At 41.0% G+C, this 14,277-nt stretch overlaps 1 protein-coding gene across 1 annotated transcript in view; it reads left to right on the top strand.

Moving 5' to 3' along the window:
• The window catches only part of TMC3 (transmembrane channel like 3), a 35,750-nt gene that overhangs the window by 8,728 nt on the left and 12,745 nt on the right, over nucleotides 1–14,277 (top strand). Inside the window, exons 6-18 of the mRNA XM_025179572.2 lie at nucleotides 240–338; nucleotides 432–574; nucleotides 4,053–4,200; nucleotides 6,114–6,157; nucleotides 6,292–6,439; nucleotides 7,853–7,962; nucleotides 8,121–8,199; nucleotides 8,734–8,988; nucleotides 10,822–10,950; nucleotides 11,732–11,799; nucleotides 12,028–12,156; nucleotides 13,478–13,588; nucleotides 14,024–14,149. Of these exons, the coding sequence (XP_025035357.2) occupies nucleotides 240–338; nucleotides 432–574; nucleotides 4,053–4,200; nucleotides 6,114–6,157; nucleotides 6,292–6,439; nucleotides 7,853–7,962; nucleotides 8,121–8,199; nucleotides 8,734–8,988; nucleotides 10,822–10,950; nucleotides 11,732–11,799; nucleotides 12,028–12,156; nucleotides 13,478–13,588; nucleotides 14,024–14,149 (1,589 nt within the window). The remainder of the gene's footprint in view (nucleotides 1–239; nucleotides 339–431; nucleotides 575–4,052; nucleotides 4,201–6,113; nucleotides 6,158–6,291; nucleotides 6,440–7,852; nucleotides 7,963–8,120; nucleotides 8,200–8,733; nucleotides 8,989–10,821; nucleotides 10,951–11,731; nucleotides 11,800–12,027; nucleotides 12,157–13,477; nucleotides 13,589–14,023; nucleotides 14,150–14,277) is intronic.

The raw sequence follows: 14,277 nt of genomic DNA, 5'->3' as shown, positions 1-14,277 counted from the left end.
CTGAGTCAAACATTTATCTTCCCCATACATCATACTATGCTTGAATAGCTAGCTCTTTTGTCTCTACAATAATAACTTACCTTAACATTAGATCTCAGAGGCTAATTCCTACCATCAGACAGGACACTCATTGACCTCCGTGGGAGTTGAGTGCAGAATTTGTCACTACACTTCTTGTTTAGGTGAGAGAATGACAGTAATAGCGTTCCTGATGTTTAAGACCTTTCCTCTCTTATCAGCTCCTGGCAGGAGCACCGTTTGGAAGCACCATCAGCAAGACCATCCCGAAGGAGCAGTTTGCATCAGCACAAGACTTGGATACCATCTGGTCCCTGGGGGCAAGGCTACAACCATACTTCATTGCATGAATTCTTCTTGTATTAACGCGGTCAGGGATGGATGCTGATGCTGACTGTATGTTGTCTTTGCAGGGTTATCTTCAGTACTCTGTTTTATTTTATGGCTACTATGGCCGAGATCGGAAGATCGGCAAAGCTGGGTATCGGCTGCCTCTGGCATACTTCCTTGTTGGAATGGCAGTGTTTGCTTACAGCTTCATCATTCTCTTAAAAAAGTAATGTGTCCCTTTTAACTGGCGTTTGCCTAGAGATATATATTCAGGCCATCTGAATGATGTATTCTTTCCCCTTCCCCTAAAGAGTTTCTATCCTGTATTTAATTCTATAAGTCCTGTACTGTATTCAAACCAATGAATATAAGAGAGTCATCCTTGTTAGATTAAGGATAGAACTGGGAACTAGGATCTCCTGAGCACTAATTGTCACTTGCTCTTTTGTTGTCGCTTAACTGCTGTCCTTCAGCTTCCCTGTGTGTAAAATGAGGGTTAGGCTCAGCAGCCTGTGAGTGTTATGAACATTATGGGGTTAACCAGCGGCAGATTTAGGGCAGGGCGAGCGGGGTGGCTGCCCCGGGCCCCGCGCTTCCCGAGGCCCCGCGCATGCGCCTTGGCACCACGGCGCATGCGCTGTGTCAAAGGGGGGGCCCCGTGAAATTTTGGTGCCCCGGGCCCCGCGGCGCTGCCTTGGGCCCCGCAGCACTCTCATCCACCCCTGGGGTTAACATCTGTACAGTGAAGATTGGAGTCTGGTTTTCACTGAGGTCTTTCTGGGGCTTCCATCCTTCCAGCATAAGTATTATTATGACAAGAATCTTAAAATTGCAACCCGTACTACCCTTCCTATCCAGCTAAATACAAATATAAGAATGTGCTCATGAAATTCTGGGCATTGCTTAAACTGGTGAGCTACACAGTACTCAAATGTGAGCCTATTTATATCCTTCACTGTTTAGGTGGAAGAGTGGGAAGCAAAGTTTCCTCTAAGCTGTGTGGCTGCATGACCATGCAGCTATTTTCTGAGCCCCACTCAGAGCTTCAGAGTTCCCCTCACAGGTGGGGAGCTCAGCTGACTGGCGGGGGGAAGGGTGTCTGTAAACAGCAGCCAAATGCTGCCATGTGTTGAACTGAAGAACTCCCAGAGCAGAAAAGCAGATGAGATGAGGCAATAAGTGGCGGGGGGGGGGAGTAATTAATTCATTGGGTTGGGGGAAGTCAGAGGGGAGTGGATTTTAGAGAGTCCTGCCTGCCGGGGAGGGGAGAGAAAGAGACAGAGACACAGAAACCCAGCAGTCTCTTCAACCCTCCTAGTCTGGGAAGGGGGAGGTAAGGGGCTGACTGCATGGAGTAGGTGGGGGATAAAGAGGGTGGGTGGGTGCTGGCATCTGTGCAGTGAGGTAGAGACAGTTTATCTGGGGTGTCCTGACTCACTGCAGTCCTCTTGGTTAGGCTGGGTTGGAGGGAGTGGGGAAAAAGCAGGCTGCATGGGAAGGAGTGTGCTAGGAGAACATTTGTATGGTTGCATTTCAAAAAAGTTTACATAGGTGTTAATGGCTTAAGATAAGAAAGAAAATGATTCTTTTAATAGAATTTTTTTGGAATGTTGCAGAGATCTAAAACTCTGAACTTAATGATTTTTTTAAAATCCTGTGTTACTAATTAATACATGGTAAATTGTATTGCATTAAGGCGATATCTTTGTTATGTGGTAGAGTTCTGGCTCTTATGAGTCAGAAGTAGCAAGTACGAGGTAGGATGCTAGTTTTCTAGGGTACCTCACAGCAATGAAACATAGGTGTCTTTGTTTTAATATATTTTCTTCCACAAATATGAACTGTTTCAAGAGTGTGTGTGTGTGTGTGTGTGTGTATTGATGGTGCACATCCACACACTACCTCAGTATTGGTGTTGCACATAAGAAATTTCAGCCCACCCAAAAGAAAATTCAACCCATGCAAGGAAAGAAAATGTTAGAGGGAACACTGGAGGGAAGAGAGCCTGCCTGTGCTGATCATAAATCTTGGAATGTGCAGTACAAGGTCACTTTATCCTCTCTCCATTCGGTTTCCCTCTCTCCGGATAACTAATTATCTGGTCCAGGAGGATTTTCAATATGAGCTATAATAGCTTTGACAGCCTCCAAAATGATCACTCCTTTTTCATTATAGTGGTTATTTTAGGTCAGGGCAGTCTACGTTTTGGACCCTGGTTCAAACAGTGATTTCGCAATTACTTTCTGGATGAGGTCTGTTTTTCTCTGACTAGAAAAGGTACTGCCTTTGGTTCTTAACTCTGTGTGCCCATCTATTGTGCTCTTCTACCATTTCCTAACTAAGGAGAAACAATTCCTTTTAGCCTCTGGCAAGCCACATTAGGTGCACATTGGATTATGTTATGTGAAATATTTTTGGAATAATACATAGCTATATCGCAATGGAATAGACTGGTAGAACCATATAACTATTATGTGTAGGTATGGGGCAAATATCTAGAGAAAAGGAACATATTGGAGGAGGTGATTGAATTTCAGACTGCTACACTGATTTGCTGCAGACATTAGAACTAGCTATTTGCTGTACAGTAAAATTCCATTTAATTATTTTCTGTGATGATTAGCTCAGAACATGGTCTCATTTAATTTATTGTACAGCACCAACTTGCATTTATTATTCTGAAAAAAACAGAACACAAATACCTTTATTAAAACAATAAATGTTGTTGAGAGTTTTTTTTAATGATCACTTAACTGCTTTCAATACCTTACATTGATTTATTACCTACTGATGAAGGTTATTTACTCACCTGAGATGAGTGCACTATTAGAAAAACTAGCTGAGTAAAATAGCACTAGGTTTTTTAACTATCAGTTGTGTTTTTACTAGACCATCACTATTGTTATCTACATTTCTAACAAGAGATAGCTGTCAATTCTGTAGAAAAGCATCACATTTTTGCCAGGCTATAATGATCTTACATTGCAATGACACCTTTCCTCCAAATGGATCCTACATAGAGATTTGAAAAGTGAATTTAATCCGATGAAAGGTATAAAATGGCAGCAGTACACATTTTCCCTTATTAACGAATCAAAATGCTTCAATTCTGAACTTCAATTCTGAACTGGAGTAGTTAAGTCTCTTTAGTTATGTCTACACTAACACCCTAGTTCAAACTAGGGTGGTTAATGTAGTCAATCGAAGTTGCAAATGAAGCCTGGGATTTAAATATCCCGGGCTTCATTTGCATCTTGCCGGGTGCCACCATTTTTAAATCCCCGGTAGTTTGGACTCCGTGCCTGCGGCTACACGCGGCATGGAGTAGGTAGTTCGAATGAGGTGTAACGGTAATTCGAATTAGCCTAATTCGAACTACCTACTCCATGCCGCGTGTAGCCGCGGGCATGGAGTCCGAACTATCAGGGATTTAAAAATGGTGGCACCCGGCAAGATGCAAATGAAGCCTGGGATATTTAAATCCGGGCTTCATTTGCAACTTTGATTGACTACATTAACCACCCTAGTTCGAACTAGAGTGGTAGTGTAGACATACCCTTTCTCTCTTCCTAAGCTCTCTATTGAAACTGCCAAAAAAAATCCTATTTTGGTCATTTTTTGTGGTATAAACACCTATGAGCCAATTTGTATCACATAAACCACTGTGCATTTACAGTGTATTTTTATTGTCGTTTTTTTTCCAGAATGGCAAAGAACTCAAGAATGAGTCTAGCAAGTGCCTCTGATGAAAATTATACTTTCTGCTGGAGGGTGTTCTGTGCTTGGGACTATTTAATAGGCAATCCAGAGGCTGCAGAGAGCAAAGCTGCTGCAATAGTTAATAGTATCAGGGTAAGCAACTCGTCTCTGAACAAAAGCACAGTTTAGATGTATTGCATTGGAAATAACAGTGTTTTTCTTCATCCATTCTACTACATACTGTTTCTTTCCTTTGGTGCATTGTGTTTCTTTCTGACTCTGATTACCTAGCAGAGTTCTAGTACCAAATCTCTTACGGCCGTGTTAGTCACAAGATAGATGTGCCCAATTTTCGTTATGACCTGAGTTATGGTTAACAGCCATGATACGTAAATAATAGGATCACATCACTTTGTCATGGTACATTTTATCAACAGTGTCCTTCTATTTCATTTATTGTGTGATGTTCCAAGAGTGACATCTTATTTTCTTTCTGAGACACTTAATCCCGATGATTACATGTACTGTTTGGAGTTAAAAACCTTGAAACAAATTCATCCTTCGTGCAATTCTAATGAATCTTTGAATCAGGATCTGTTTAATATCCTGATAATATTCACTTATATTATGTCTTCAGCAAAATAGTCCAGAGGCATTTTATAACTAGATCAACAATAAAAACTACATTAAACATGAACCTTTTCCATTTAGATTTTAAAAAATGTACGCAGCTTTCCTAATACCCAAAAGTAATTGATTCCATAACCTTGGCACATCTTCACTAAAAGCTCTTTGTCCAAGTGACTCCAAATTGTCTAGGACAAACCAATAATTTGATTTTTATGTCAAACACTGGGATGGTGTTTTTGTTTTGTAATGTCCACATGTGTGTACCCCGCCATGGGGTACATTACACCACAAGTGATGCTTGCAGTCTTGCTGTTGCTGAGTTGGTCCCAGATATTAGAGACACCTGGGCGGGGCTAAGGTAATAGCTTTTAATGGACCAATTTCTGTTGATGTGAATGACAAAGCTATTCTGAAATGTAAGCCCAAAAGCTTGTCACTCTAGCCAGCAGAAGTTGGTCCAATAAAAGATACTACCTCATCCATCTTGCCTCTCAGAGGTAATGTGTCCTTTTTCTGAACAACACATTATCTAAGGCTCCTATCCTGCATTAATATCTAGTAGTGAGGACCTCCGGGTGCAGTCCTATTGAAGCAAATGGGACAGTACAACCAACAGGTCCACATTACATAGGGATTTGACCAACTAGTCAACTATCTGATAAGCAAATGTTTATCGGATAGTCGACACACTAGTCGACTAGCCACTTCGTCTATCAGAAGGAGTCAGGAAGCGGGATGGAAAGGGTCAGGTGCTTCAAAGCGGCAGCACCATGTGGAGCACGGGGCCAACTGTGGTGTTTCAAAACGGCAGTGCCGCGTGGAGCCCAGGGTAAGCTGGGGCCTCCCCCTCCTCCATGCAGCTCTTCTGCTTTTAAACACTGCGTGATACCTGACACCGGGCTCCCTGCAGCATTTCAAAGTGGCAGCACCGCATGGAACCGGTGCCATGTGGTGCTGCAGTTTTGAAATGCCGCAGGCAGCACAGGGCCAGCGGGGGACTGCTTGAGTCCCCCATTGGCCCTGTGCTCCCTGCAGTGTTTTCGCCTTTGAAGTGTAGCAACAGCCCTACGGCTGTTGCTACACTTCAAAGGCGGTGATGCCCTTATCAAATATTCAATTAGCCAATTAATCTAAATTTAAAATCCCTAATATTAGAGAGTCTTAGAACAGGACAGAAAGGAGTGAATATAGAATATGCCACAAAAAACGGGTGATAAATTCTTAATGTCTTTGCTCCGCCAAAATCTCTCTCACTGCTTAAACCCATAACACACAGTACTATTATTAAGTAAAGAAGCATAGAGGTGAATGTCAGCTCTTCCCTAATGCAGTGCAGAATCTGGCCATTTTCATTTATCTGGTTTGTAACAGCTTGAGGCAATGTTTATTGATGTTACTGAATGCTGTTAAAACGGTAATTCTGTGTTTCTTTTAAGGAAGCTATATTGGAAGAACAGGAAAAGAAGAAAAGCAAAAACCTGTATGTATACATGGCTGAGGCCATTTTCACAACCACTGTTTAATTGCGAGAGTACAGTGTTGACCTGTAGGCAGAAAACACCTACTTATGCAAACTGGCTCCTCTGTACCATTTGCTGTGTGACTCTTTTCCAGGGCAGTGACAATATGCTTAAGGATTATTGCAAACATCCTTGTGCTTCTCTCACTTGCTGGAAGTATTTACATCATTTACTTTGTTGTGGATCGATCCCAAAAATTAGAGCGTACCAAAAAGGAACTGACACTTTGGGAGAAAAACGAGGTACAGTATGGCAGGTGTATTTACCGCCTTTGTTAGTCTGTAACTGTGCATTCTGGTTTCACAAAGGCTTCACACAAGTAACTTGGGTAGTTGCAAATTACTCTTGATTTTGCTGGTAGCTGTCCATAGAATATGGCCAAATCCTTCTTAGCAGCCCCTCAATGGGTGTGGAGGAGCCATGGGATTACTCCTAGTAGTAAAGTGAAACATGTGCCCAATTGTTTTCAGAAACAAGGCCTTAGATGAGACTAGGGTTGCCAGATGGTTGAAACAAAAATACTGAACCTGCCCTCCCCCCCTCCCCCCCCCCCCCCCCCCCCCCCCGCAAAAAAAACCCACTGGGGAAAAAAAATCTGTTGAAGGGGAAAAAAATGGGGGGGAGACCAAAGTTGTTGAGCCAAAAAAAAAAACCCTCCCCCCAAAAAACCCCAACCCAAGTAAGCATGGGGGTAGGGGATGGGGGGCTGGGGACCTGGCGGGGACTCGGAGGGGAGGAGGGGAGGCTGGGTGCTGAGTGATTGTAGGGTTGCTAGGTGCCCGGCATTTTTGCCTCCTGGCCGGGGAAAAAATCAGAAAATACTGGACATCTCAGGTGTCTGGTATTTTCTGAATTTTTTTACTGGACAGGAAGCGAAAATACCTGACTGTCTGGTGAATACCAGACACCTGGCAACCCTAGACATGAAGGAAATGTGTACTTCCCATGTGTTATGAAACACCATTCTGCAAGGGTCCATTGCACTGGAGTTTTAGGGCTGTGGGAATAAGTTCAGGGCACAAATGGGAGTGGCGCTTCAGCTACATGAATCCCCACACAATCACCACACCCAGTGCACAGTGAGGGGTTCTGAGTGGCCACAGTGGGAGTGGGGATGCAGCAGTTCCTCAAGGTACGGGGCCTGCAAATCTACTTGGCCTTTACATGGGCCACAGAAGGAAGAAGCATTTTGTGCACCCATGTGAGAGCAAGCAGACTCTGTCCTGTGGGCAATAATCACTTGAAAACCATCACCCTGAGGATAGCAGCTGACTTCAGCAGAAAGATAAACAATGATCTGTGACTATTTCCCTTTCCAAGCAATGAGGAGATCAGAAAAGGACATTATCTTCGGATTTCTTCTTGTTCATAGAAAATGAATACTTCTATAATAAAAAGAAACTAAAATGTAGTGACTAAGGGAGGGGGAAAGTCTGCTTAGCAATGTTCCAGATCAAGAATTCTGGGCCACAAGAATTCTGGTCATTACTCTTGTCAATAGCAAATTTTAAAGTAGAATTTTCTGAGTTACCACAATAAAGTAGTTCTAGTGCATCATCAAGATTTCAAACAGCAAGCAAAGAGTTTTTCAACTATCAATGCGGGGCTACTTTAAAAAAAAGCAGCACCCAAAAGACTATCTTTCTATTTTGTAGGTGAGTGTTGTTGTTTCCCTAATTACTATGATTGCACCCTCCGCGTTTGAACTTGTGGCAGCGCTAGAGATGTATCACCCTAGAACTACTCTTCGCTTTCAGCTTGCCAGGTATGAAACAATACAAAAACAATTTTGGGTTGGTTTGATTGGAGGGAGGAAAGTAATGTACTGATGATGCATTTTACTTCAGCCAATATACAACATGAATTAGAAGTCTTTAAAATAACCATACTAGATGTCCCATATAATATGCTTGTTGTTTCCAGGGTTCTCGTTTTATATCTGGGAAACCTCTACAGTTTAATCATTGCTCTGTTGGATAAAGTGGACAGCATGAATATCACGGTAAGTATTGGTAGTATTATCCTGAGTCTTAAAACTAGCTAAGTATACACATAGAACTCTTATTGTAACATATTTAAAGTCCAAAGTAAATTTATTTGAAATCAAAATATACCTATTTAAATATAGTGGAACTCTGATTGCAGCATCAGCTGTGATACTCATTTACAAATCCTTGCAGTCAGCTAGAAATTCAGATCCATAAGGATGTTGATGAATAGTAAAAAAGACAACAGTTCTGAGCATTTAAGTATGGTAAAGTAGGTCACCATTCTAGGCTAAATATTTCAACCTGATCTAAAATAAATTTCCAGTTTGGTGTCTACAAAGTTAGTTGATCATTTGCACATACAAATCGGGAAATTGGGTGCCTCACCATCTCACTGATCCATGAAATTACATGGTTGAGCACAATAAATGGGTGCCTTGGCAATCCTGGACTCATGGATATCTGCAAGTTTTGCAAGCAGATGGATTCCACAGCTGAAAATTCAGCAGTTAAGACGCTGAGATTCAACTCATCTTTCATTCTTTCAGGAAGCTGAAGCTAACAGCAGTGCAAGTAACTGGATTGACTCCACCACCTTCTTAGTCCCCAGAACCGTTCCTAAAGAAGACAATTTATCTACAACTGTCCCTGCTATAAGAATTAGAAGAAATAGCACAATGACTTTGGAAAAGAGTCATACTCAGAACTATACAATACCTGTCATGCTGGTTAACAAGACAACGCCCTATCTCCATAACATGCAAAGTCAGACGGCTCAGTGCTGGGAAACATACGTTGGTCAGGTAAGTGCATTTTTCCCATTAAGAAAAGTAAACCAAATATGTTGCTCATCCCTCCCCCCCTTTCCCCCCTCTGACAGAACAGCAGCACAGGAAAGAGCTCACCTGCATGCTCCACTTCCATCACCTCCCACTGGTCAATGGGAATGGTGGGGGGCAGTACCTGCAAGCACACAGTATTGTGGAGACACCTATGCCCCCCAGAAGATGCACCAGGTAAGCACCCCATCCCCTGCCCCCTCATGCACCCTACCTTCCCCCAGGCCCCAAATGCCCACTCTGCTCCTGTGCACTACCTTCTGCCTGGACCCTGCACCCTACCTTCTGCCTAGATCCTACCCCCCTCCTCCTGCACCCAACTTCACACCAAGAACTTCACTTTCCCCAGCCAAGACCCTGCACCTCCACCCTCAGCCTACTCCTTGACAGCTCCCTCCCACACACTGAACCCTCATTTTGGCCCCACCCCAGAGTCTCAGGGAGTCCCACAAATCTACTAGCCCCAGGCCCACAGAAGATTTATTCTGGCCCTGGAAGGAAGCCATGAACCTCGGTGCCCTACACGGGACTGGAGTGCAAGGGAAACCTTGGCACCCCTAGTTGCATGAGTGAGGTGAGTGTCTCACTTTTTGTTCTGCTTCTCAGTTGGGGATCACCTCAGTGGAGGTTGCTTTTTTTCCCCTCTGCACTGGGGCAGGTCACTGAGGTTTTCTTTGTTATGTTTTGGTTTGGTTTAGGGGTTTGGTTTTTGGGATGGGGGAGGGGGAGGAGGAGGGAGAGGTTGTTTCTCACTTATGTGTGGCCCCTGACTGATTTTTCTCTGAGTATGCGTCTACACAGCACCCTAAACTCAAAATAAGTTACACAATTTGCACTATGCAAATTACATATCTAATTTCAATTCTATTTTGAAACAGCTTATTTTGAAATTTGGTGTGTTTACACAGCGCCAAATTTCAAAATAACACACTGTTTCAAAACATTCCATAACCCTTGTGGAATGAGAGTTTCAGGGATGCCGAAATAGTGTGCCCATTATTTTGAAAAATATTTTGAAATAACGGGTGGCTTGTTAAGAGGTGGGATAGCTATTTTGGGATACTGCCAGTATCCCAAAATAGCCGTGCTGTGTAGACATATCCTGTATGAGTGGACCCGAAAAAGATTCCCCGCCCTTGGCTTAGTTAGAGGAAAGAGGTAGTTATTTAGAAGCGGGTGACATTTTAAAAAATGTGTATATGTATGGGACAGAATTGTTTGGGGTTGGAGTTTTCTTGTTTAATTATGTGTTTGAATTGTGCATTTTTAAGACGCTATTAAAATCCATAAATCTTGGATAGCCATTCATAAATGTAAATTATAATAATAAATAGATCCAGTCTTTTTCTTCAGAGCACTGTGATCTTAATCTTAACTGGTTATGCTGTTGGTATTAAGAGGCAGTATTTCTCAGTACTAACAAAAATGCATTAAAAATAATCACGTACAATACATCCAGAAGCGGAGCAGAAGTGAAATACTCTGTTATTTAATAAAGATAACTTTTCAAAATAAACAGATTGAGTCATTAAAGAGAACATTCTAATCCACTATGACTGGTACTTTATCTGATGGAAGCAATAAGCAGCATAATGAACTCTGGCACCAGACGTTTGCCCTTCCTGGAACTGAAACATACAAAGAAACATAAAAGCAGGCCATTATTGAAGCCATTATACATTCAGGGGCTGTGACATTAGGGTTGTAAGCACGAGTCAAGTGCAAACATGTCCAGAGTTTTATGCAATTCCTTTGCTTTGAACATGGCTCAATAGCTTGGCACGCACTCTGTTTCAGGAAATGTTGAAGCTGTCAATTATCGACATGATTTTCACAGTGGCAAGCATTCTGCTAATAGACTTTTTCCGTGGGCTTTTTGTCCGATATTTAAGTGATTGCTGGTGCTGGGATCTGGAAAGCAAGTTTGTAAGTATTGGCTTTTATTTTAATAAACTCATTCTGAAATAAGGTGAGGAAAACTGAACAGACTGAGCTACCTTGAGTATGTTTCCTTGAGCTGGGAATCACATCCTGAGCTCAAAGTGTAGACTTACCCAAATGACAAAGGACGTCTGAATTTAAATTGGAAGGCACAGAGCAAACAGTGAGATTAAGCTCATGATACCATCTACATGTTTGGTTAGTCTTTAAGGTGCTACTAGACTATTTGTTGTTTTTTAAGTTTTTCCTGTTACAGACTAACTCGACTACCCCTCTGCAGTGAGGTTACTGCAAGTTTCCTACCAGCTGTGGCCAACACAGACTCCCACATCTTTCTCATAATGAGATAGTGGATCAGTCCCATAGTTAAAAGTGACTAATAGATAGTCCATTTGAAAATGGAGAGAGTGGGTGGGTTCTAACTTCCTCTCCAGCTATGTCAATGCCCCATGAGATATGAAGTGATGCAAGACACACTAATAAGTATACAGTTCCTAAAAATAAAGATAAGTAATGCTTAGTTAGGGAGCATCTGTTGGCATGAAATCCAGATATGTCTTTAGCAGCTGATTTAAAGAGTGGAGTGGAATGGAGTGTCTTAACCCCACATGTAGGTTTGACTGTGTTCTCACACGTCAAAGTGCAATACTTACACTGAAGATCTCAGAGTGTAATCTCTTCCATGGATTTATATATGCTAAAGTTTTAGATAGTAGACATAAAAAAATCAAAACAAGTTGTTCACCATTCATTGTATTTCTTGTAGCCGGAATATGGGGAATTCAAAATTGCAGAGAATGTGCTACATTTGGTCTACAATCAAGGAATGATTTGGTATGTAATAAATAAGAATTGTTTCTTGTCCTTGGTTGATTACCAAGATAATTTATTATCTAAACCTCAAACTCACTATTGATAGGAAGTTAGTAAAGGAGCACTGCATGATCAACAGTATCACATGGATACAAGATGACAGGTTATTTAGAACTATTCATATAATTTATTGTAACAAAATGTACTGAAGGGATGTTGATTACTTTGAAATTACGTATTTCTTTCTAGGATGGGAGCCTTCTTTTCACCCTGCCTCCCAGCATTCAATGTTCTGAAGCTGATTGGGCTTATGTACCTGAGGAGCTGGGCTGTGTTAACATGTAATGTACCACATCAGCAGGTTTTCAGAGCTTCAAGGTTAGTTAAACTAAAAACAGTATTCAATGTTGGGAAGAAAGGTATTATCTGACTGTAAATGAATTGAGTAGCCTTGAATGCTGGAAATAGAAAATTAAATTAAATGTATAATCTTTGAAGCCTTCAGCACAAATCTGCAAAGGAAAATATAGTTAGGCTATGTCTAAACTACAATGATCTGTTGGAAAAAGGTACGCAAAATGTGCTCCGTAATTGGTGTACCTTTTTCCAAAATTTGGCCCATCTACACTTGTGGAAGGAGGAAAACAGAGCTTCTGAAAGAGTGCAAAAAAAAAAAGCGGAAGAGCAGACGTGTTCCGTAGTCTAGACGTAGCCCCCATGACAAGAGGGAGGTAGAAAGCAGTAGTGTATCATAGACATTGTATCATAGAGAATGTGCACATGAACATGCATCACAAGGATATAAAGGGAGCTATATCACTTGGGATTTGTGATTGTTTATATCCAGAACCTTTCACTTCTAGGTTACGGGGTCAAAGTCAGTAGTGACCAAAAGTTATTATTGGATGCCAATTGGAGTTTAAATGAGGCTGTTTAAGAATAAATCACTGGAGTATCCAGTGTAAAGTAGAGTAGTTGCTATGAAAAAATTGTTTTTGTTGTATGTGTATCTTATACTGGTTTCCAGAGGGAAATAAACTATACAAGCAAAAGCACTTTTTACACCAATACAATTGTGGCTACATACTTGAGCTTTTTGTGGGTATAGAAACATCACACACAAAAATCATACCCTGAACTGTCATTGAATTCAATCATGAAAGTAAGTGTTTGCAAGATCGGTGCCTTAGTGTTTCTCTGTATACAATGAAATATCAACAAATGTACCTTAGCTTACATAACAGCATTACCCTTGTTATATTTTTTCCTTAAGAATACCTCAATTTCTTCCCCAAAGATAAATAGGGAATAACCAAAAGACTGAAAGTCTTTTAAACATGTCAAAAATGACATAATCTTAAAGTCTGAAGAGAAATGAAGACACAAACCTTGATATTTTTTTACACAGAACTTTGAAGCAACCTTAGTTTTTGCACTGTGGATACTATAAATAGTTATCTGGCTGAGTAAATGATATCTGGAGGGCAGAATAAGAGGATTTTTGATCATTAAGAATCTGCACAAGGCTAGTGTTTACATACTGCCCAGATTTATTTCCTGACCATAACAGAAAACAGTATTGGTGTTTCAGACATGTAGCTCTTGTACTTGTCAGGTTGATGCGGATTTATACCCTCCATATTGCCTCTGGTTCTCTGTATTATTAATACAACATGAAACATTTTATGTTTTATTACAGATCTAACAACTTCTACTTGGCTATGTTGCTGTTTATGTTGTTCTTATGCATGTTACCAACCATTTTTGCTATTGCCCGATACAAACCATCTTTAAGCTGTGGTCCATTTAGGTAAGTGGTATTGACATAATAACCGTAGAGAACTGTTAGTTGCCTTGTCTCAAGAAATTAAACAGTTTTTAATTGAACTATTTCTCACTTACTGATAAATAAAAGTTGTTAATTTGGGACTATAGGGTGTCCTACTTGTGCCAAAAAATTCTAAGTTCAGATATAAAATGGCATTAAACTACTTGGGCGGTATCTCACGTAACTCTTTTGGTCTCCTTTATCAACTGCAGACAGGTTGTCATTATGCATACTTGAAAATTCTGGTCATATTCTAAAAATAGCTTGATCCTTATCAATTTTCCCATTGATTTCAGTGGGAGCTCAATTAATCATCATGGTCTTGCATAAAAATATGTGTTATTCAGTGCACTACTACTTTGAAATGATAAATGTGGAGAATTTTCTTATAGTTCAATTTAACTTTTTCCTCCATAGTGGACAAGAGAAAATATATGATATTGTGTCTGAAACAATTAAAGCTGATTTCCCTGTATGGTTCAACACAGTGATTAATTACATCAGTAGCCCTGTAGTTGTCCTCCCTGCATTATTGCTTCTGTTGTAAGTATTTCACATTTCATAGTGATATTATTTTGTACCAGTGCTATCAGTTGAATCTTAGTAGTAGTAGTAAAATATTGTGTGACAGGGGAGCTGTTAACCTGTGCAGGCTGCTGGGCAAGCGGTGG

This window comes from Pelodiscus sinensis, chromosome 14, assembly GCF_049634645.1.
Source record: "Pelodiscus sinensis isolate JC-2024 chromosome 14, ASM4963464v1, whole genome shotgun sequence".
In the NCBI taxonomy this organism is placed as follows: domain Eukaryota; kingdom Metazoa; phylum Chordata; order Testudines; family Trionychidae; genus Pelodiscus; species Pelodiscus sinensis.
Note: the sequence above shows the minus strand (reverse complement) of the source record. Positions and strands in the feature narration are given on the sequence as shown.